The sequence below is a fragment of the Phasianus colchicus genome, chromosome 20 (assembly GCF_987193195.1).
Source record: "Phasianus colchicus chromosome 20, bPhaCol1.hap1.1, whole genome shotgun sequence".
NCBI lineage: Eukaryota > Metazoa > Chordata > Aves > Galliformes > Phasianidae > Phasianus > Phasianus colchicus.
This window is the reverse complement of record NC_143455.1, coordinates 5,581,846-5,600,713: the sequence shown is the minus strand read 5'-3', so window position 1 is coordinate 5,600,713 and position 18,868 is coordinate 5,581,846. Positions and strand designations below refer to the sequence as shown.

Here is an 18,868-nt window from a genome sequence, read left to right as displayed (position 1 = left end):
AGATGAGATGGAAGTGTGAGTAGGAACCGAATCCATGAGGCGTTTAATGCGATCACAAGTGTACGGAGCAGGAGGCAGCATGCTGCCCCATGCCCTGCTCTGCCAGTGCGTCTACAAAAACAAGAAGCCTGCCCAACAGATCCCAAATTGAGCCCCAAAAACGGGGCTGAGGCTGAAGGCCCTGCATGTCGGGCAGCTGGGAGCCAGCTCCTGCCAATGGGTGCTGGCATCAAGATGTGGCTGTGGCGTGGGGCACAGTGAGGGAACCGGCATGGGAGGGCTGCTGCACCCATCTGCTGGTGGCTCTGCCCTGGGGAAGCAGCAGCCCAGGGGACACCGCTCTGCAGAAGTGGTGTTCAGTGGCTTTATTACTGCTCCCCCCTGCTGACCAAGTGCGTTGGTGAGGATTGGACAGCGGAGGTGCTCACATCGTTCCAGCAGGTGCCAGCTCATAGCCAATGCCATAGACACCCAGCACACCCAGCCCTGAGCTGGGCACAGGTGGGGACGAGGTCCCTGCCTGCTCCATTGAGCAGCCAGCCCTTGGGTCAGGGATACAGCAGAGGTTACAAATGTCTCCATCTCCTTCAAGTGTCCTCCGGGGGAGGGGGGGTTATCACACAGCTGGGGGTAGTGGTATGTAGCAGGAGAGCTGGAAGGAGAGTGGTGTGCCCAAGAAGGGGAGCAGCAGGAGCTCTGCAGGCCCCCACCCCAGGGAGCAGGATCGGGGTGTAGGCACTCAGGGGTCCCCGCTGTACTTGATGAGGTGCCCACTGAAAGTGATGTAAGTGTCATATTCATCACTGAAGACAGCGTTCTCACGCTCGCCCTTGTAGAGCCTCACCCAGACCTCATCCTGCTCGCGCAGCTCCAGCATGACGCTCTGGCTCTGCATGATGCTGCGGTCGCTCACCTGCGCGTAGAGGATCACCACCTCGGCCCCATTGCGCATGATGTGCAGGTAGGTCTCCTTCTGGTTCCAGGTGTGCACGTTCAGGCTGAAGTAGTAAATCCCGGGGACGTAGCAGTAGAACTTCCCCGTGAACATGTTGAAGTGGTCGTAGAGGTTGACAAACTCCGTGTCGAAGATGAGGGTTTGGTAGTAGTCGTTGCTGTGCAGGGGTTTCTTGCGGCCCACCGAGAAGGCAGCGTAGTGGTTCTTGCAGCGCTCCCCCGGGGCACCCGCGCTGCCCTTCTGTCCCTTGGGCCCCGTGTGGCCCCTGCTGCCGGCCACCCCTGTCTTGCCAAACTTCCCCTGCATGCCCCGCTCACCGCGTTCCCCCTTCTCACCTGGCAGAGCAGAGGGGATGGTTTGGCACCAGTTCCATCTCCCACCCAGCATTGGGAGTAGGACGGGTACCGGGCTGCAGGTGTGGCTGTGGGCAGTGCCCTGCACCCTCACCTTTCAAGATGGTCATGTTGATCTGGGGCTGGTACTGGGGGTAGGAGAAGCGGTGCTCGGGCGGCTCACAGCAGCGGACGCAGTGGGGCCGTGGGGGCAGCAGCTCCTGGGCACCGCTGTCCTTCTGCTCCTGCGTGGCCCTGGGGAGGGCAGAAAGCAAAGCGCAACAGGAGCTGCGCGTGGGGGCCGGGCCCCTCCTGGCACCAGGGGCTGCCCCATCCCCAGTGGGAGCACCTCTGTCCCCAGGGCCCTCTCACCTGACTGCCTGGTGCTTGGACGGGACCTCCTCGGGGTCCGCTGGATGCTGGTCAGGGTTGGGGCTGGTCTGGCTGCTCACAGAGTTGGGCAGCAGCAGGCAGGAGAGCAGCAGGACTCTGAGCGTCCAAAGCCCCTCCATGCTGCAGCAGCACCCTGTGAGACACCAGAGTGACTGAGGGGGATGGCAAAGCCCAGCAGTGTCCAGAGTGGGCAGAGGACAGGTGGGGATCAGGGCGCTACAGCAGGGTTGGGCTGGTGGGAAGGGACAGCATGGAGAGCAGCAGGGCACAGCCCGGCTATGGGGTTCCCTGCCAGGACCAGCAGCTGTGGGGTCCAGGCAGGGTTCTGAAATCCCCATCTCCTGGCCAAGGGACAGGGCTCGTGGGTCCACCCCCACTGCTGTGTTCTGTCCCCAAGAGTTGTTTGTCCTGCACTGCCATGTCAGCCTGTCTGTGCCCTGCATTGTGCCCAGCACAAGGCCTGGTGCACCATGTACCAGCACAGCCATACTTCCAGCCCTGAAAATGGCTCTTCTTGCAGCACCCCTCCTCCAGCAGAGCCCACAGCAAGGGCAAGTGCATCTCTTGCAGCTGCAGAGACTATCTGTAACTAAATGGCTGCTTTTATGTACCTAAGCCCCCATACCTCAATAATCTCCAGAAAGTACCTATTCCTGGGGGATCCCAGACTTGCCCATGGGCGTCTGCATCCCCCACTGAGTGCATCCTGTGACAGCAGCTGCCATGCCACAGGAGATGCCAGCTCCCAGTCCCTATGCCTTGGTTCTTTGTGGATTTGCAAGGAAACCCAAACTGCTTCTCCTGAGCCTCAAGTGCTGCTGGTGGCCCTGGCCAGAACCCAGCCACTGGCAGCTGGGAGCCCACATCCTGATGGGGCCAAAGCTAACATTAGCGATAGCAGGTGGCAATTCAGCCCAGCCCTTCCTCGCCTTATCACTGCCATATCAGTTCTGAGGCATGGTACAAGCACCCTGCACTGCGCCCTATGGCCCCAAAGGCGCCAGGAGAGCATGTGGCACCTCCCTGCTTCTGGACACCCATGGAAGCACTGGTGAGGTGGGCTCCTGCCAGGGCACAACTCTGTATGCCCAGGTCTGCAAAGGGCCTCTTGTGCCACAGTCCACGTCCTGGGCGTGAGCTGGGTAGTGGGGTCCTGATGGGAAGAGGCAATGGGGGCCCTGCTGGACTTTGAGGCAGAATCCAACAGTTTGGTGAATGCTGCTTTCAGTGCCTGTGTCCTCAGTTAGCGATGGTCAGGGTGGAACTGCCTTGGAGTGGGCTGTCTGTGGGCTGTGTGGACCAGGACAGGCGTACTCCAGAAGTGGGAGCAGAGGGCGTTCGAGGCCAGGATTCCTGGCTCATGAGTCATGTTCAAGGAACAGGGAAAGGGCGGAGGGATGGGGAAAAGCTCCAAAGGGCTTTCCCTCTGCGCTAGCCCTCTGCAGAGGGCCCATCCCTTCACATACTTCCCCCCACACCCGCCCTGTCCCAAGGAAGTCTTGGAGCAGGGCTGTCCTCAGCTTGCTGCCCACTGCTGGAAGCTGAGCTGGTGGCACCATGGGCAGCCTGGCACCACTGCCTAATCGCCATGCCCTGGCCTGCTACCTGCCCACGCTCAAGTCTGTGTGCCAGGGAGAAGCAGCACAAGCAGGCCAGCCCAGGGCTTGTGAGCAGATACCATCCTGGAAGCTCAGCCCTGGCTCTCTTCTCCCTGCTTGGCTCCAGCTGTGCCAGCCATATGTCGGTGAGCGCAGCTCACAACCTGCTGTGCTGCTGGGAAACCATGGCTTTTCCCCTGCTCTGGGCCCACAGTATGTAGGGCTCCTGTTGAGCCAGACGGCTCCCTGGGACCCAGAGTGGGCTCAGCCCCAGGGAAAGCATAGCTTCACAGGAGACTGCTCAGCAGGAAGAAGAAATCCTTAGCCAGGATGTTCCTACTGAGAAAGGCAGCTCGTTTCCAGGCTGTTGCAGGGCTGGAAATGGAGGCGAGCGTGCCATGCACACACAGTGCTGCCAGCAGCGTGGTGTGCCCGTGGGCAGCATGCAGAGCTCCCAGGCCCTGAGCACGTCTGCCTCTGCACCCTGCAGGCAAGCCGGGCAGGCAGCACGCGTATCTGCACGGGCATACATAGTCTTGCTGAAGGGACTCTGTTTTTTCCTGTCAGAGTTGGATGCTCTCCAGGAGCGGTTTGGAGATTGAAATTCAGTGGCTGCTAAAGCCTTGGGACTGCAAGTCAAAACATCCTGAAAACATTCCAGGCAGCATTAAAGGCGAGGATGAAAGAAGAGCAAATGCCGGGGGAGGAGCGAGGGGGCTCAGCACACAGGGGGGTCTAGAGGCAGCAGGACCAGCATGCCCACCTCACCCTCCTGCTCAGCAGCCATGGACACGATCCTTTCTGAGCTGCAGCTGGAGATAAGCCCCCTGGCCTTTTGCCACAGCAGCTGGGACATCTGTGGAACTGTCTGCAGAATAGGAGCAGCCCAGACCCAGCAGGCAGCAGGGTGGGAGCGGCACAGAGCAGCCAAAGGCTGACAGAGAGGTCACAACCCTCCAGCTCCCACATCGCCCAGCAGCACCATGAGAAGCTGTGCTCCCACCTGCAGCCACCAGTCCCTGCAGAGCTGCACCGGGTTGGCCCGGCGCTGGGTTTGATGCGCTCATGGAGTGTTTTGGTTGCAGGGCTCAGAGCTGGAGCTTCAGCGCTCATTCCCTCCCAGTGCCTGCCCCCCGGTGCTGCTGCAGGTTGAGCTGTGCCCCTCCGATAACACGCAAGGCTTCAGCCCCACAGTCCCCACCGCCCTCCTGCAGGTGAGACAGGGTGCAAGCCTGAATATCCAGAGTGAGGGTGGGGGCCGGGCCCCCAGGCCCAGCATCAATGGCGCAGAGCCCTACAGCACGCACAGACGTGCACACAACAGCGCTCATCCCTTGTCTGCAGGTGACCCCCAGCCCTGCCCCACACCTACCTCTGGGGCAGGGCCGTTTTCTCCCCGCGCCGCCTTTGCTGCTCTGGGGCACTGCTTGGTGCCGCGCTGCCAGACCCCTCGGTGTGGGGCAGAGCCTACCCCTGTGACAGCCTCCTCTCCTCCTATGGCCGGGCGGAAATGCACTTCTGGAAAGCAAAGGAGGAGAGCGAAGCAGCGGGACGAGCACGGCGCAGCCCTCCCACCGCCAGATGTGGGCCCAGCGCAGGCGGACGGCGTTAACCATGTGTGCACCCCGCGCCTGCCAGCACCAGGGAACGTGGGCGTCTGTGCCAAAAAGCAGCTCCAGACGCGAGAGGCGGCGTGCGGGGCAGCGCCTGGGGGCCGCGGCTGCCCCACAGCACGGAGCCACGGCCCTGCCCTACGCACAGCACCGCGTGGAGCCCTGAGCAGGGATGCGCCCCGAGCACGGTGCCGGGCGATGTGTCACCACGTCTGTGTTGGACAGCGGGGTTTGTCCCCGCACGGCACAGCTCGGCCTGGGGTCCGTGGGGCGGCCGGCCCAGAAGGGACCGCGGGCGGTGGGAGCGAGGCGGCTGTCCGGGGACACGGGGCCGATGCCGGGCAGCTCCGAGCACCATTCCCCCTGCCACGGCCTCAGTGGGGCTGGGCCGCGTGTCCCACTCAGCCCCTCTCGCCCCACCCGCGCTGGGTCGCAGCACAGCCCGCCCCGCGGCTCCCATCGCCCGCGGGCAGCGCGCTCCGCTCCCGGCCGGGCCGCACGCCGCGCTTCACCCCCGCGACGCCGCGCAATGAGAGCGGCCGCGGAGCGCGGGGGCTGCCGGGAGCTGTAGTTCTCGCCGCCGCTTTGCGCGGCCCGCGCTGTTTTGGCCGCCGTCGGCTGCCGTAGCGGAGCGTGGGGGCTGCCGGGAGCTGTAGGCGGTAGCTGTTGGCGGCGGGGGAAGCGGCGGCTGCAGTCGAGCGGCGGCGCGGTGAGCGAGGGGCCGAGGGGCGGCGGGGCCGGGGGCGAGGCGAGGCGAGGCGGCTGCGGCGTGCGGCGTGACGGCTGCCCGGCACCGGTGCGTGGCGGTGGGGTACCGAACGTTGCTGCTCGGGGCAGCGGCGCCGGGATCGGCGCCGGGGAGCCGCCGCCCGGGGCCACGCGCGGCGGGGGGCTCTGAAGCTGCGGCGGGTCGGGGCGCGGGCGGCGGCCGCCGGGGTGGGACGCGGAGCCGCCGGGCCCGCAGCGCCCCGTGCGGTGCCACGGGCCGCCCCCGCGCTCAATGCCGCCTCTGTCCGCCCCGGGGCCGCCTGAAAGGGGCGTTGAGGGACCGCGGGAGCGCCGCCCGGCCCTGCGGCGTGGGCACGGCCTCGACCGGGGGTCCCCGGAGCTGCGGTGTCCCCGGGCCCGGGCAGGGCGTGGGGGGACACGGGGTGCATCCCTGTGATGGGCGCGGCGGGGCAGCTCGGCTTTGCCCGGGGGTAGATGGGACCGGGGCGGACCGGGCCGGCAGCGGCTGCCGCATCGTAGGGTCATGGTGTTGGGATTTGCAGTCTTTGTGGATGTAGGCCCGGCTGTGCACCCCGCAGAACCGGGCACCGCACTTCCTGGTCAGGTGTCAGCATCCTGCTCGGGCGGGGCTGCCACGTGTCCCTGCTGTCCCCGCAGGAGCGGGGCACGCTCACCAGCACAGTTCTGCACTCCGGAGGTGAGGACTGTGCTGGTCATCACCGCGTGCAGCTATAAGCTGATACCCTTCTCCTCCGTGGGTGAGGATGCTGCTGTAAGGATGCTCAGCACACAGCCAGGGGCTCGCTCCGGTCTGGGGTCGATGGGGAAGATGAGGGGCTGAGCGTGGCAGAAAGGCTCCCGCAACAAAGCAGCCCTTGGAGGGCCACTGCTTCACCGTGACGCTGTGCCTTGCTGTCATCCTCAAGCACAGCGCTGGGCTGCAGCTCTCACCTGCTCTTTCCTCGCTGCCAGGCTCTCCTCGCCCACAGGCTGATGCCCGTGCCTCCCTGCCATGAGTCTATGAGCCCGCTGCGGATCAGCGTGGGTAGCCTGCCCGTCCTCGCGTCCATGACCAAAGGTGCCGACCCCCGCTTCCGCCTGCGCTGGAGGGCCATCGTTCTGTCCTCTGCCTGTGTGGGCTTCGTGCTGCTGCTCTTCTGCCTGCACCGCTCCCCACCGGCACGGCCCATCGCGCCCAACTCGCACAGCCGGCACCTCCGGCTGCAGGTGGAGGATCGCTACAATGACACCTACCCGCTGTCCCCACCCCAAAGGAACCCTGAGGGCGTGCGCTACCGCATCGGGGTCATTGCGGACCTGGACACTCAGTCCCGGGGCTCTGAGGAGCACACCTGGTTCAGTTACCTGAAGAAGGGTTATCTGGTGCTGTCAGCCAGTGGGGACAGTGTGACGGTGGAGTGGGATAAAGAGGAGAGTGTGCTGCAGTCCCACCTGGCAGAAAAGGGCCGGGGCATGGAGCTCTCAGAGCTGGTTGTCTTCAATGGGAAGCTGTACTCTGTGGATGATCGGACTGGGGTGGTCTACCAGATCGAGGGCAACAAGGCGGTGCCCTGGGTGATCCTCTCGGATGGGGATGGCACTGTGGGGAAAGGTGAGCCCTGTAATGCCCTGCTCACTGCCTGACCTACTCACACAGGGCAGGGGGACTTTGTCTCTTTGCACCTTTTTGTCATTCTGCAGGGTTTGGGGGGGCTGTGTGCAGTGCTGAGCTGGGGGGGGGCTGTAGAGTACCCTGACATCCATGTGTGGCCGAGCCTTGGCACAGCTCATGCTGCTCTTTCCACTGCAGGCTTCAAGGCAGAGTGGCTGGCAGTGAAGGACGAACACCTGTACGTGGGGGGCCTGGGCAAGGAGTGGACCACCACCACGGGTGAGGTGGTGAATGAGAACCCCGAGTGGGTGAAGGTTATTGGCTACAAGGGCGATGTGAGCCACGAGAACTGGGTGATGAACTACAACGCACTGCGGGCTGCGGCTGGGATCCGACCCCCAGGTATGGAGCTCCCTCTTGTTGCTGCATGCCCCTTCCCTGCCTGGTTTCTCCTCACAGTCGATGGGATCAGTTTCTGGAGGATGGCATGGCCAGAGTCACGTCCAGAAGCTGTGTCCCCTAGGCCAGGGGTGCCCCTGCCCTGCTTTAGGGAGTGGAAAGAGGCTGGCATTGGGCAGAAAGAGGTGGAAACATTCACAGCTCTGGCCTTCATATGTCTGTCCTCTGCTGCAGCATCTTTTGAAGCGAGGATGCTTGGTGTCGGTGTAGGGGGATGTCCCTGCAGCGTGGCAGGGTCCTGCATGCCCTACGCTGACAGACCTGCTCCCTGCTGCAGGTTACCTGATCCACGAGTCGGCCTCCTGGAGCGACACGCTGCAGCGCTGGTTCTTCCTGCCGCGCCGCGCCAGCCACGAGCGTTACAACGAGAAGGCAGATGAGCAGCGTGGCACCAACCTGCTGCTCAGCTCCAGCCAGGACTTTGGGGACATCACAGTGGGACGTGTGGGTGAGGTGGTTCCCACTCACGGCTTCTCCTCCTTCAAATTCATCCCGGATACAGATGATCAGATCATCGTGGCACTGAAATCGGAGGAGGACAATGGCAAGATTGCCAGTTACATCATGGCCTTCACGCTGGATGGGCGCTTCCTCCTGCCTGAAACCAGGATTGGGAGCGTGAAATATGAGGGCATTGAGTTTATTTAACAAACTTGAAACCAGAGGGGTGAGGGAGGATGGGAGGGCGTGGGCTGGGCCCTGCTGGTGTGCTCACAACAAGGAGCAGACAGTGTGCCTCCCGATCCAGGGACGCATGAAGCACTCCAAGCTCTGTAGTTGGCGTCCCGTGTAAAGCACTGGCTTTGCTGCAGCCTGCATGGTGCGAGTGTTTCGGCAGTGGCACCTGGTGGCAAAGGACTGCCACCACAGGGTGTTGCTCCCTGCCACCAGCCCAGCCTCAGCTGCCGAAGCAGTCAAGGCAGTGAGGTTTCCCTGCACTGCAGGTGTTGGTGCCCAGAGTCTCTGCAGGGAGTCTTTGGCTCTGGTGACGGCCACGCTCTGGATCTGCAACCAAGGAGGGAGCTCAGCTCCTCTGCCCCTGTGCCAGCCTGGTGCCCAGGGCACTGTCCTCACATCCCTGCAGCTACAGTGCTGCAGCTGTGGAGCCTCTCCTGACCTTCCTGGGGATGGGCTCTGACCTGAGCCTTGGGGCCGCTCCACACTCACAGCGTGTCCTGGGAGGAGAGGCTCTGCTCTGTGTCCCCAGCACCTTACAGTAGCACACAGGGTATGTGTGTGAGACAAATATCCTCAAGAGAGGAATGTGTCTGAGGGGGGCCGCTGGCCAGGTCCTACCCTGTTTCTGGCTCTCTTGGAGTCAGGGTGTTCACTGGGGCCAGCAGGGTGACAGCCAGGGCAGGGCGAGCTGAGACATCACAGCTGTGGGGGATTTCATCAGGATGTTTCTCACTGTGTTAGCTGGTTTTCCTTCCCCTTTTGCATAAATGGTGCAGCAAATGTGTCAGTAACTGTCTGCTTGGTCATTGTGTTCATGGGAAGGCCTCACAGGGAGAGTCCCTTTGGAGATACTGTGTGCCCTCTGCTCCCAGCCCGGCTCTCTGCCTCTGTTTTAGTGTCCAGCATCTCTGGAGTTCTGTGGAAGGAGCGCACGCAGCTGGACATGTGTTTCCGCTTAGCCCCAACAACAATGACTCACTGCAGGGCACTGTGCCCTGAGCACACACATTTGTCTGCCCTGCAGCACAGCCCTGACCCTGGTGCTTGGCCTCGGACTGCAGACCTCGGACGGCTGCTGCTCCCTGCCCACGTCAGCTGCTGTCATGCTCCTCTCTCCTCACCTGCACTGTGCTCAGCCCAGTCTGGAGACAATGGCTCTACAGCACCTATCGCCTCCTCATCCCACAGGCAGCGGGCCTTTGTGCTGTGTCCTCTCCACCCCAGCCCTCATTCCAAGACCCCACCTCGTTCTCCAGGCTGCCAAACCCCAGGTGTTGGAGAGCTGCTGGGGCCACATGGCACAACCAGGGCCGGGCTGCAGCATCCCTGTGCCCCCTTCCCCCCCCTCAGCCCCACTGAGCACTTGGAGAGAGTGTCCACTGCCACAGTATTTGCCCAGAGCCCATTGCCATCTTTCATGCCACCACCCTGCCACGGATGTGTGTGCTCACCTCCCACACTCCCTGCAGGCTCACACAGGGCTTGGACCGGGCTCAATTGCCCGCGTTTCAGTTGTTTCTTCTCATCCTAAAGGGCAAAAGCTCTGACACCTCCACCAGATGTGAACTGGACAGCTCTGTGGCTCAGGAGCAGCTGGCATCGCTGCAGCACTGCTGTCCCTGCCAGCACACCTGCAGTGCCCAGCTCAGCTGCGCCCAGATGCTGTGTGCCCCTGCGCTGAGGGAGAGCTGGGGCTGCCCTCGCTGGGATGGTGGCAATGCAGAGCTGCCGCTGTGCGACAGGTACAGAGATACCGGCGGCATCGCAGGACTGGATGGGCAGATTTTGGGGGCGTGCTGCGGGCACGAGGGAGAGACCCGAGGGCAGCGGCGCATCGCAGAGATGCAGAGCCCCGTGAGCGGCCGAGGGGGAGCGGGGGAAGCGGGGCGGGGGGCGAGGGGGGAGGGGGCACGGGCGGCAGGAGGAGATGAGCTGGAGGAGCAGGAAGGAGAGGAAATGCTTGGGCACAGACATAATGCGGCCCTCCCTGCAATTTGCTGCTCCGCTCGGCGCGGGCCGGGTGCCAGCGCTGCGAGCCGGGCCCGGGTCCCGTGCCGCCGCCCAACGACCGGAGCGAAATCCGCCCGGTCCCGGCGCTGCCCCGCGCCGTCCGCTCCGAGGCCCCGGCCGGGACGAACGGCGGAGGGGCCGCGGCCGTGCCGGGATGCGCGGGCGGGGCCGGGCCGGGCCGGGGGGCTGAGCTCGGCGCGGAGCCGGATCCTGCGAGGGGCGGGAGCACAGCCGGGCTGGCCCCGTGCCATGCAGAGGAGGAGCAGCGAATCCCCGGAGCACATTAAAAAGCGAGGCTTAGCGGCAGCCAGGGGAAGAAAACACCTCCATAGAAGGCAGCGGAGAGCGGCGGCTGCAGCAGCGCCCGCAAAGCCGCTCGGGGGGCCGCGGCGGCGGACCCAAACTTTCCGGCGGCGGATCGGGGGGCTGGGCGGCTCGGCCGGGCCGGCGGTGGATGAGGCTTTTTGGGGCGCGTCGCTGAGCCGCAGCCGCCGCACGATGCCCGGGGCCGCGCTGCCCAGCCTGCTGGCCTGGCTGGCGGTGCTGCTGCTCGGCAGGGCCCGCCCGGCCGACGCCTGCAGCTGCTCGCCCATCCACCCGCAGCAGGCCTTCTGCAACGCCGACGTAGGTGAGCGCTTTGTCCCCGCGGGGCCCCGCCCGGCCCCGCACAGCCCCCCGACGCGGGGCAGCGCCGCGCGAACTTCGCGGTGGGGGCGGCGGGCGGAAAGTTGGCGCGGGGCGGCGGGTCGGATGGACGGACGGACGGACGGACGGACGGGGCTGCCGCACCGGGCCCGGCCGAGCACCGCGGCACCTGCACGTGTGCGGGTCCCGGGGGTGTGTCGGTGTGGCGGCGGCCGGGAGCCGTGTGCCCGCCCGGTGTGTGCCCGCCTCTCCCGGCCCATCGCCGTGCCCCGGGGCCGGGCGCGGAGCGCGGTTCCTCCCCTGCGTCCCACGGCGATGGGCCCGGCCGCTGCACGTCGGGTGGGAGCGGGACGGTACGTGGCAGCGCGGGGAGCTGACAGCCCCGGGGGAGCGGAGCGCTCCGGTTCCGCTCACAAAGCGGCGCTTTGCCGTAGGCAGCGGCCTGGAGCGCTCAGCCAGCAGCCGGCCCAGAGCAGCGCCGGGCTCGGTCACCTCCCGTCTGTTCCTTATTTCCAGGCATTTCCTTTCCCCCGTCCCACTTTGTTCGGCTTGGATGCTGCTGAAAGGGAGGGCTTGGCAGCGCCGGGATCTGGATTCCTCTTTCGATGAATAATGCCCTTATTAAATTTTAGCATATTAAACAAACAGACCGGCCCCAGTTCCTGCCGCCCTCCTTGGCGGGGCCGTTCCCAGGCCCAGCTGGAGAGGTAACATTCCCAAGCACTTAAGCAGCCCGTGCCCTGCCCCATCCTCTGCTCCTGCTCCGGATCCAGGATGTGCTGGCAGACCCCGGCCCCCCCCCCCCTTTACAGACCCCGCTTGCGATGTGAGGGTAAATCCCACAGTGCACCGTTGCTGCCAGGCCCATAGAGCTCAGAACATCACGGGGTGTGCTGGGGATGGAGAGGTGCCCACACAAAATGGAGTGCTGAATTTCCAGAGCTGCTGCCGAGCCGGTGACCCCAGAGCAGCAGATCACCCGCAGCGAGGCTGAGCCTCCATCACACTCACGTCGGGGTCATCCTTCCGGGCCACTTGTGACTCACACTGCCATCCTGGGGTGCTGGCTCACCCGTGACTCAGCTGCTGAGTCACTGCTGTCTCGGCATTCCCGGCTGTCTCAGCAGTCCCAGGAAGGGCGAAGCGGGGGCTGGTTGTGGCTGCCCAACAGGTGTCAGCTCCCAGGCAGCCCGGTCCTGGCTGTGCTGTCCCTTGTGCCTTCACCCCCAGTTCCAGCCCATGTCTCCCTCACAGAGGATGTGGATGGGATTTGTCTGCTCTGACCCCAGTTGGGGATGGTGCTGGGTGCTGGCTGGCAGCAGGGTTTGATCCTGGCAGCTTCCCATGCAACAGGAGCCTGTCCTGCTGCCTCTGATCCCTGCCCTTTGGCACCCTTCTTGTCTTCCCTCTGTGCTGGGAGGCTCATGGCCAGCTCCGCCCCAGCACAGAGCCAGCCTGGGCCTGGGAGCCACTAACACTCTCTGTGCCAGGGCTGCTCCTCTCCTGCTGCTGGCTGCCCTGGGGCCAGGCTGCTGCTGCCGCCACATGGGTCCTTCTGCGCACCCACATCAGAGACGTGGCTCTGTCTTGGGCTGTGGGGCTGAGGGTCACGTCACTGCGGCTGGTGGCCTTGGGGCTGGTGACCCGGCCTCTCTGCTCATGCTTCCTGGCCTGGGAGATGGGCAGCAGTTTTCTACAAGAGAGACTTGAGGGCTCTCTGGGTTTATGTGTGTGTGGGGTGGCAGTGTCCCTGTGTGGCTGCTGGGGTTTGCTTTGCCCACGCTGCTCAGCCCCCTGGCAGGGATGTGGCTGGGCTGGGGCTGCAGCAGCAGACCCTCTCCTGCTTTGCTTCCTGTCTGAAGCATGGAGGTGCAGAGGGTGAGGGAGGTGATACTTGGGCTGTGTCCTTGGCCCCGTGCAGCAGTGGAGTCCCCAGCAGCAGCGTTTGGCAGTGCCAAGGGTGATGGACAGCTGTAGGGTGGCTGTTTGGTACCGGGGATGGGTGACCCTTGGATCCAGGCCCTGGCAGCACTGTGCCAATCCCAGCAGTTCCGAGCCACGCTGGGATGGGCTGAGCAGCGGGGGCTGATGGTGGCTGTGCAGGGTCTGGGGCAAGGAGGTGGCTTTGGGGCAGAGGGGAGACCTCCCTCTTTGGGTGGCACCTGGTGCACGCTGCTGTGCCCTGAGCGGGTGGGGGGCTGCCGGCCCCGGGGCCGCCCTGCTGCTCTCAGTGCCGGTGCCTGCCCACCGTGCAGCCGATGCAGCAGGGCTGTGGGCTGACTGCTCGGGGCCGCCGCTGATTGGACCCCATCCCGCTCCGTCAGAGGCCAGGATGACGCACGCCGCGATGGGGAGTGCTGCGCTCGGAGCAGCCGCGCAGGCTGGGGATGAGCGGGGCCTGGCGCGGGCGCTTCCTCCTGCAGGCACAGCCCTGCGGGGCTGCTGGGGCTGGGGCTGATCCCCACGTGCACCCTCAGGAGCTGTGACTGCGAGGGGAGCACAGCCACAACTGCACCTCCGTGCTCAAGCTGCTCCCACATCCCCTCAGCCTTTGCGTGCCCAAAGCTCCCTGACCTCGTGGTCGAGTGGCAGCGCCCTGCTGTGCCCTGGGGGCTCTGACAGGTGCCCGGCGCTGGGACCTGGTGGGGCTGGGGTGGTGGAGTCCGTCCTGGGGACATCTTGCTGTGTTCTGCCTCTGTTGGTGCTGTGCAGTGCTGGGGTGACCCTGGGGCTGTGCCCACAATGGGGCTGGGTGGCAGCGGGCATTGCTGGCACTGGCACCCAGCCCCTGTGCTCCAGTAGCTGCCAGCAGCCCCGAGAAGGGAGCTTTGTTCCTCGGCCATTCAGCCCGGGAACGCTTCCCGTGCTCTGTGGGCACTGATGCTTCCCAGGCGGCCACAGGCGGGGGCCGCACGCTGGGGCTCGGGGTGGGACGTCCTGGGAAGGGGCTCTGCTTGCAGTGTGTCGGGCAGGGAGGGGAGTCCTTGGGGACTGAGGTGCTGAGGACACCTGGGGCTGCTGCATCTCCATGCATTGTCTCAGTGGATGTTTTGTGCTGATGGATGCCACCCTATGCCCGCAATCCGTCTTTGTCTCAAGTGGTCGCATACAGGGCAGAGCCGTGCAGGGTTGGATGTGTCCTAGCACAGCACCATTCCTCACTGCATGTTGCATGGGGACCACAATGCCAAGGGATGTCCTGTGCCTTGCAGGCCCTGCTCTGGGCCTTGGGCCATGTCCAGCCCAGCCTGGTCAGCGTGGAAAGCTGCCACTGCCCACCGGCTCCCAGCGAACACCCACTGCGCGCGTGCCAGCACGTTCCTGGGGGGTCTGTGGGCAGCGAGGGCTGATCACTGCAGAGATGGAGCCCAGTGCTGGGCTCGGGGAGGCTGCTGCAGTGCAGGTTGGGGTGTGGGGTGCAGCACTGGGTGCCCTCGCTCTGTGCCACACAGGTGCTGTGTGCGTGCAAGCAGCACCGACGCTCAACATCCTGTGATTTGCCCTGCTGCGTCCTGCTGTTATGTGGGGCTGGGGCATGGGAGGGAGCCCGTGCAGAGCTGCGCTATGGTGCTGCAGGCGGCCGAGCAGCCCCTCTCCATGCCAGGGCCTGCTGAGCTGTGCTGCCAGGCTGTGCTGAGTCAGCGCCGTGAGGTCAGTACAGTGTTATCGTGGTCGCTTGGCTCCCAGCCCCGTGTGCCCCAGGGCAGTGGGTGGGGGGCTGCCAGCAGGCAGGGGCCGGGGCGCTTTGAGGGCACAGCTCAGCTGTGCTTATGCAGCAGCTTTTGTGCAGAGTGGCGAGTTAAAGGCAGACACCGCAGTTCCTGCCCGTGCTGAGGAAGGGCTTTGGCAGATGGTGATGGGATGGTGAGGGACGCGCCAGTGACACACTGTGCCTGGGGATATGCAGGAGCCTCTGGGTTGGTTCTTTGAGCTCTGCAGAGACCTGGGGAGGCCCGGGGGCTGCTCCCAGAGCATGTGCTGCCGTCACCTCGGGGGGCAGCTCCATCCTCGTGTCCCCACCTGGGCGTCCCCCTGCGTCCCTCCCTTTCCCTGCTCTGGTTTCTGGCCTGCTGAGGAGCTTGGCTGCGCTGCTGGGGTCTTGGCGGGGAAAGCACAGCGCAGCCGTCCCCTCCACAAAGCCGCACTGTTCAGAACAAATCCGCCTAGAATTGGGCTGCATTTTTGTCAAGTGATTCATCAGCACGTGAATGGAAACGGCTGGAGCCCACTGAACCAGCAGCCGTCCCCCACGCCTGCACTGCACCGCGGGCAGCGCTCGGCTCTCCGGCTGTGTGCGCCTTCATCGTGGCACAGAACAGAGCTGTGGGGCTCTGTGGGTCAATCCTCACCCATGGTGGCACAGGGAACGGGGGCTGAGCTGCTCCAGTTGGGGCTCATCTCCACCGTGGGTGGGTGGCAGGCACGGCAGCTTTGGCACGGCTCCGGGCACTCAGCCCTGACCCGCCTGCCTCAGTCCCTTCCCCATCCTCTTCTCCTTTCCAGAGTAAACTGAGTCAGCGCTGATGGGTGCCCACGTGGTGCAGTGCCACCGCTGACCTTCAGCCCAAACAGCTGCACTGCGTGCCCACCGCTCGCCCCACTGTATTTATAGAGCGCAACCGGATCAGCTCCATGCTGTGCCAGGTGACAGCAGGCAACGCGGCCCTGCACATGTCTCCACTGCACCCCTGCACCTCTCTGTGGGGACATGACTGCCATTCGCAGCTCTGGGCACAGGGGTGGCTGTGACCTGTGCAGCTGTGGGTCAGGGTGAGCCTCTCACCAGTGAGGTCAGTGCCACGTGCTGGGCACTCACGTGTGGCTCTGTGTCCTTGCGCTGCGCTGGAGGGGTGACACGGAGACCTTCCCATGGCACAGCTCCCTGCCCTCTGCTCACCCTGGCTCTGGGGCACTGTGGCTTCATCCCTTGCTGTGGTGCTGGGGGCAAAGCAATGCGTACAGGTTTGTCTGTGCCAGGGGCAGGGCTGTGTGTCCCTGCTGTGCACCTCTGGCAGCGTTGCTGCAGTGGTGGGTGGGCAGTGCCTGCATGCGTGCTCTGCCTATGCCCGCCTCACCAACCAGGCTCACATCCCCATGCTGCAGGTGGGATGCAGTGCTTCCATCCCCTGCTCTCCTGATTGGGTGCTGCTGTGCAGGGGGAGCCACGTTTTGCACTGGTCTGGCCAGCACCCCGAGCTGCATCCCCAGGGGAACAGTGTGCAAGGAGAGCAGCTCCACGTGGCTGCAGAGCAGAGAGCTGTGGGGCCTGTGACCGTGCTGCTGCAGTGAGCTCACCCAGCCCCTCACCTTGCCAGGTTTTCTCACTGCCCCAGGCTTCAGTGTTCTACTGCAGCTGCCTGGGTTATTTTTGCAGGCTGCGAGAGCAGGAAGCAGCCCAGGGAGGATGCAGTTTTTGTGCCTGCTTGATGTGGGGGGTCCACGTGCCAGTAGCCAGTGGCTGGCAGGGAGCTGTGGCCGGGCACCTCTGTGACTGTATGGTGCAAAGGCAGTGGGCACTGGGTGGGTCGGCACTGTGATGGTTGCTGGGGGCTCCTTCCTCCTCCTACACCTGGAGGTGAAGCTGCAGTGAGCTCCTGCTGCCCTTGGGTCTCTCCATTGTGCTGGGCCATGCGGGCACTGGGCTGGGACATGGATTAATTAATAGTGGTGGACAAATAAGTGCTCCCAGGGTGCCATTGGTGGGGGGTGGCCATGCTGTCCCTCTGTGTGAGAGACACTTTCCTGAGGGCTGGGCTACCAGCTGGGGCAGAGCTGGGGCTGGGGGGGCTGTGCTCATGCCCATCTCCATGCCCTTCCCCTGCAGTGATCCGAGCAAAGGCCGTCTCTGCAAAGGAAGTGGATTCAGGGAACGACATTTATGGGAACCCCATCAAGCGAATCCAGTATGAAGTGAAGCAGATCAAGGTACAGGGCAGGCACCATGGGGTGGACAGGGGGGTGGGAAGTGCTGCTCACACCTACACTCTCTCCTCAGATGTTTAAGGGCCCTGATCAGGACATCGAATTCATCTACACGGCGCCGTCCACAGCAGTGTGTGGGCAGCCTCTGGACACAGGAGGCAAGAAGGAGTACCTGATTGCAGGTAGGAGTGGGCATCCAAGGGGGGGTTGGACCCCTGCAGCCCCCTGGTGTGTGTGTGAGCAGCTCTGTGCGGCTCTCCCCAGGCAAATCCGAGGGCGATGGCAAGATGCACATCACGCTGTGTGACCTGGTTGCCACCTGGGACTCACTGAGCCCCACCCAGAAGAAGAGCCTCAACCAGCGGTACCAGATGGGCTGCGAGTGCAAGGTGAGTGCCCCGACCCAGGACCTGCACCTGGGGCATCCCTGTGGGTGAGGAGGGGGGGCTGCAGGGATGGGCACTGACCAGCTCTGTCCTGCGCAGATCTCACGCTGCCTCTCCATCCCGTGCTTCGTCTCCTCCTCGGATGAGTGCCTCTGGACAGATTGGGCGATGGAGAAGATCGTGGGCGGGCGGCAGGCCAAGCACTACGCCTGCATCAAGAGGAGCGACGGCTCATGTGCCTGGTACCGCGGCATGGCCCCCCCGAAGCAGGAGTTTCTCGACATCGAGGACCCCTAAGCCAAGCGAGTGCATTCCAGTACCCAGTAGAAAAGCCCAGCGAGATGTTAGACTGGTCCACGCCGACATCGGGGCCTGGAGACAGCATGAAAACCCACACAGCCCCCAGGGGCCGCAGGGCACGGAGCTGCCATGTGTGCGTGGGGTGGGGGGGGGGCAGTGCGCCGCTCACACCCTGCACCACTGTGCACCCTGCACCAGGCAGGGCAGCCCCATTCCCTGCAGGCTGAATGCTGGTGAGCAGCAGCAGCTGTCCCTGATTTACAGGGGCCCCACTGCCAACTGGAGCTGCCCAGCAGCAGGGCCGTGCTGTCCCCATCCCATCCCTTGCTGTGGGTGCGGCTTGGCACCGGCTGCTCCCACCCAAGAAGCCGTGGGGCTCTCACCCACTGTAGCCCTTAGGGGTGGGATGGGGGTCAACCCCTGGCCCCAGGGGGGATGGCTGCAGGACACCGACTCCACACCCCCTCTCTCTGAGCCATTTCCCCACACACACAGCTGGCCCCAGCTCGGGGTGTTTTCATGCTGTGCGTCCCCATAGGGTGACGATGTGGTGCTGGACCAGTCTGGGCAACTTTGACGTGTTAAAGGAAAAAGTGAAAGCAAAAGAAAGAAAAAACGAAACGGAAAAAAAGAAAAAAAAAAAAAAAATCCCACCCACCCTCTAATCAGTCCCATATAGGACTCCCGTTCGCTTCTGTATGGTTATATCATATGTGACATTTACTCCTGTCTCTGCTGGTAGCCTGTCTCTGAGTTAATACCCCCACTGTTCTGCCATCAGCTCTATCATTCCCGTGCTGTGATTTTTTTTGTTTGTTTGTTTTTTTGGTGGTTTTTTTTTGTTGGTTTTTTTTTTTTTTGTTGGTTTTTATTTCCCTGTTAGGTGTTAGAATTGCACTTATTTTTGTAAAGGGGCTCTGCAGTGGGGGCGGGGGGGGATCATGGAGGGGCTGTGGGGCAGCGCCCGGGCAGGCCCCGGCCCCCGGCCCCCCCGGACCCCTCAGGACCCCCCGGAGCTGCTTTAATTTATGGCCGTGGCCCCGCTCCGGGCCAGCAGCTCGATGTGGTGTATAAAAAGAAGGAGGAAAAAAAGAAAAAAAAAAAAAAAAAGGAAAAAAAAAAAAAGACAAAAAGTTTACGTATAGTTATTTTCAGATCTCTGCTTGATAAGTATTAAAGTAAGATGTATCTAACGTGCTGCCGTAATTTAAAGCTCGGGCTGGGGGGGCTGGGGGG

The 18,868-nt window shown here is 63.6% G+C and overlaps 3 protein-coding genes across 5 annotated transcripts; 2 read left to right on the top strand and 1 right to left on the bottom strand.

Moving 5' to 3' along the window:
- Positions 1-14: 14 nt before the first annotated feature.
- On the bottom strand, positions 15-5,311 carry C1QTNF1 (C1q and TNF related 1). Of its 2 annotated transcripts, none has more exons than XM_090122001.1 (4): positions 4,651-5,311; positions 1,660-1,813; positions 1,403-1,575; positions 15-1,290 (listed from the first exon to the last, which is right to left on the bottom strand). In XM_090122001.1, exons 1-4 carry the CDS (start codon positions 4,892-4,894, stop codon positions 740-742), a joined length of 1,122 nt encoding a protein of 373 aa, XP_089978127.1. In that variant the 5' UTR covers positions 4,895-5,311; the 3' UTR covers positions 15-739. The 2 variants fall into 2 exon arrangements, with proteins under 2 accessions (XP_089978127.1, XP_031454812.2); XM_031598952.2 differs by having other exon boundaries at positions 1,403-1,542; positions 4,651-5,305.
- A 197-nt stretch (positions 5,312-5,508) lies between these two features.
- On the top strand, positions 5,509-9,429 carry CANT1 (calcium activated nucleotidase 1). Of its 2 annotated transcripts, none has more exons than XM_031598950.2 (4): positions 5,509-5,600; positions 6,593-7,232; positions 7,431-7,634; positions 7,969-9,429. In XM_031598950.2, the coding sequence occupies exons 2-4, from the start codon at positions 6,614-6,616 to the stop codon at positions 8,337-8,339; spliced, it is 1,194 nt and encodes a 397-aa protein (XP_031454810.2). In that variant the 5' UTR covers positions 5,509-5,600; positions 6,593-6,613; the 3' UTR covers positions 8,340-9,429. The 2 variants fall into 2 exon arrangements, with proteins under 2 accessions (XP_031454810.2, XP_031454811.2); XM_031598951.2 differs by having other exon boundaries at positions 5,554-5,687.
- A 1,438-nt stretch (positions 9,430-10,867) lies between these two features.
- On the top strand, positions 10,868-18,825 carry TIMP2 (TIMP metallopeptidase inhibitor 2). The gene is made up of 5 exons (XM_031598954.2): positions 10,868-11,007; positions 16,849-16,949; positions 17,020-17,128; positions 17,211-17,335; positions 17,432-18,825. The coding sequence occupies exons 1-5, from the start codon at positions 10,878-10,880 to the stop codon at positions 17,627-17,629; spliced, it is 663 nt and encodes a 220-aa protein (XP_031454814.2). The 5' UTR covers positions 10,868-10,877; the 3' UTR covers positions 17,630-18,825.
- Positions 18,826-18,868: the final 43 nt, after the last annotated feature.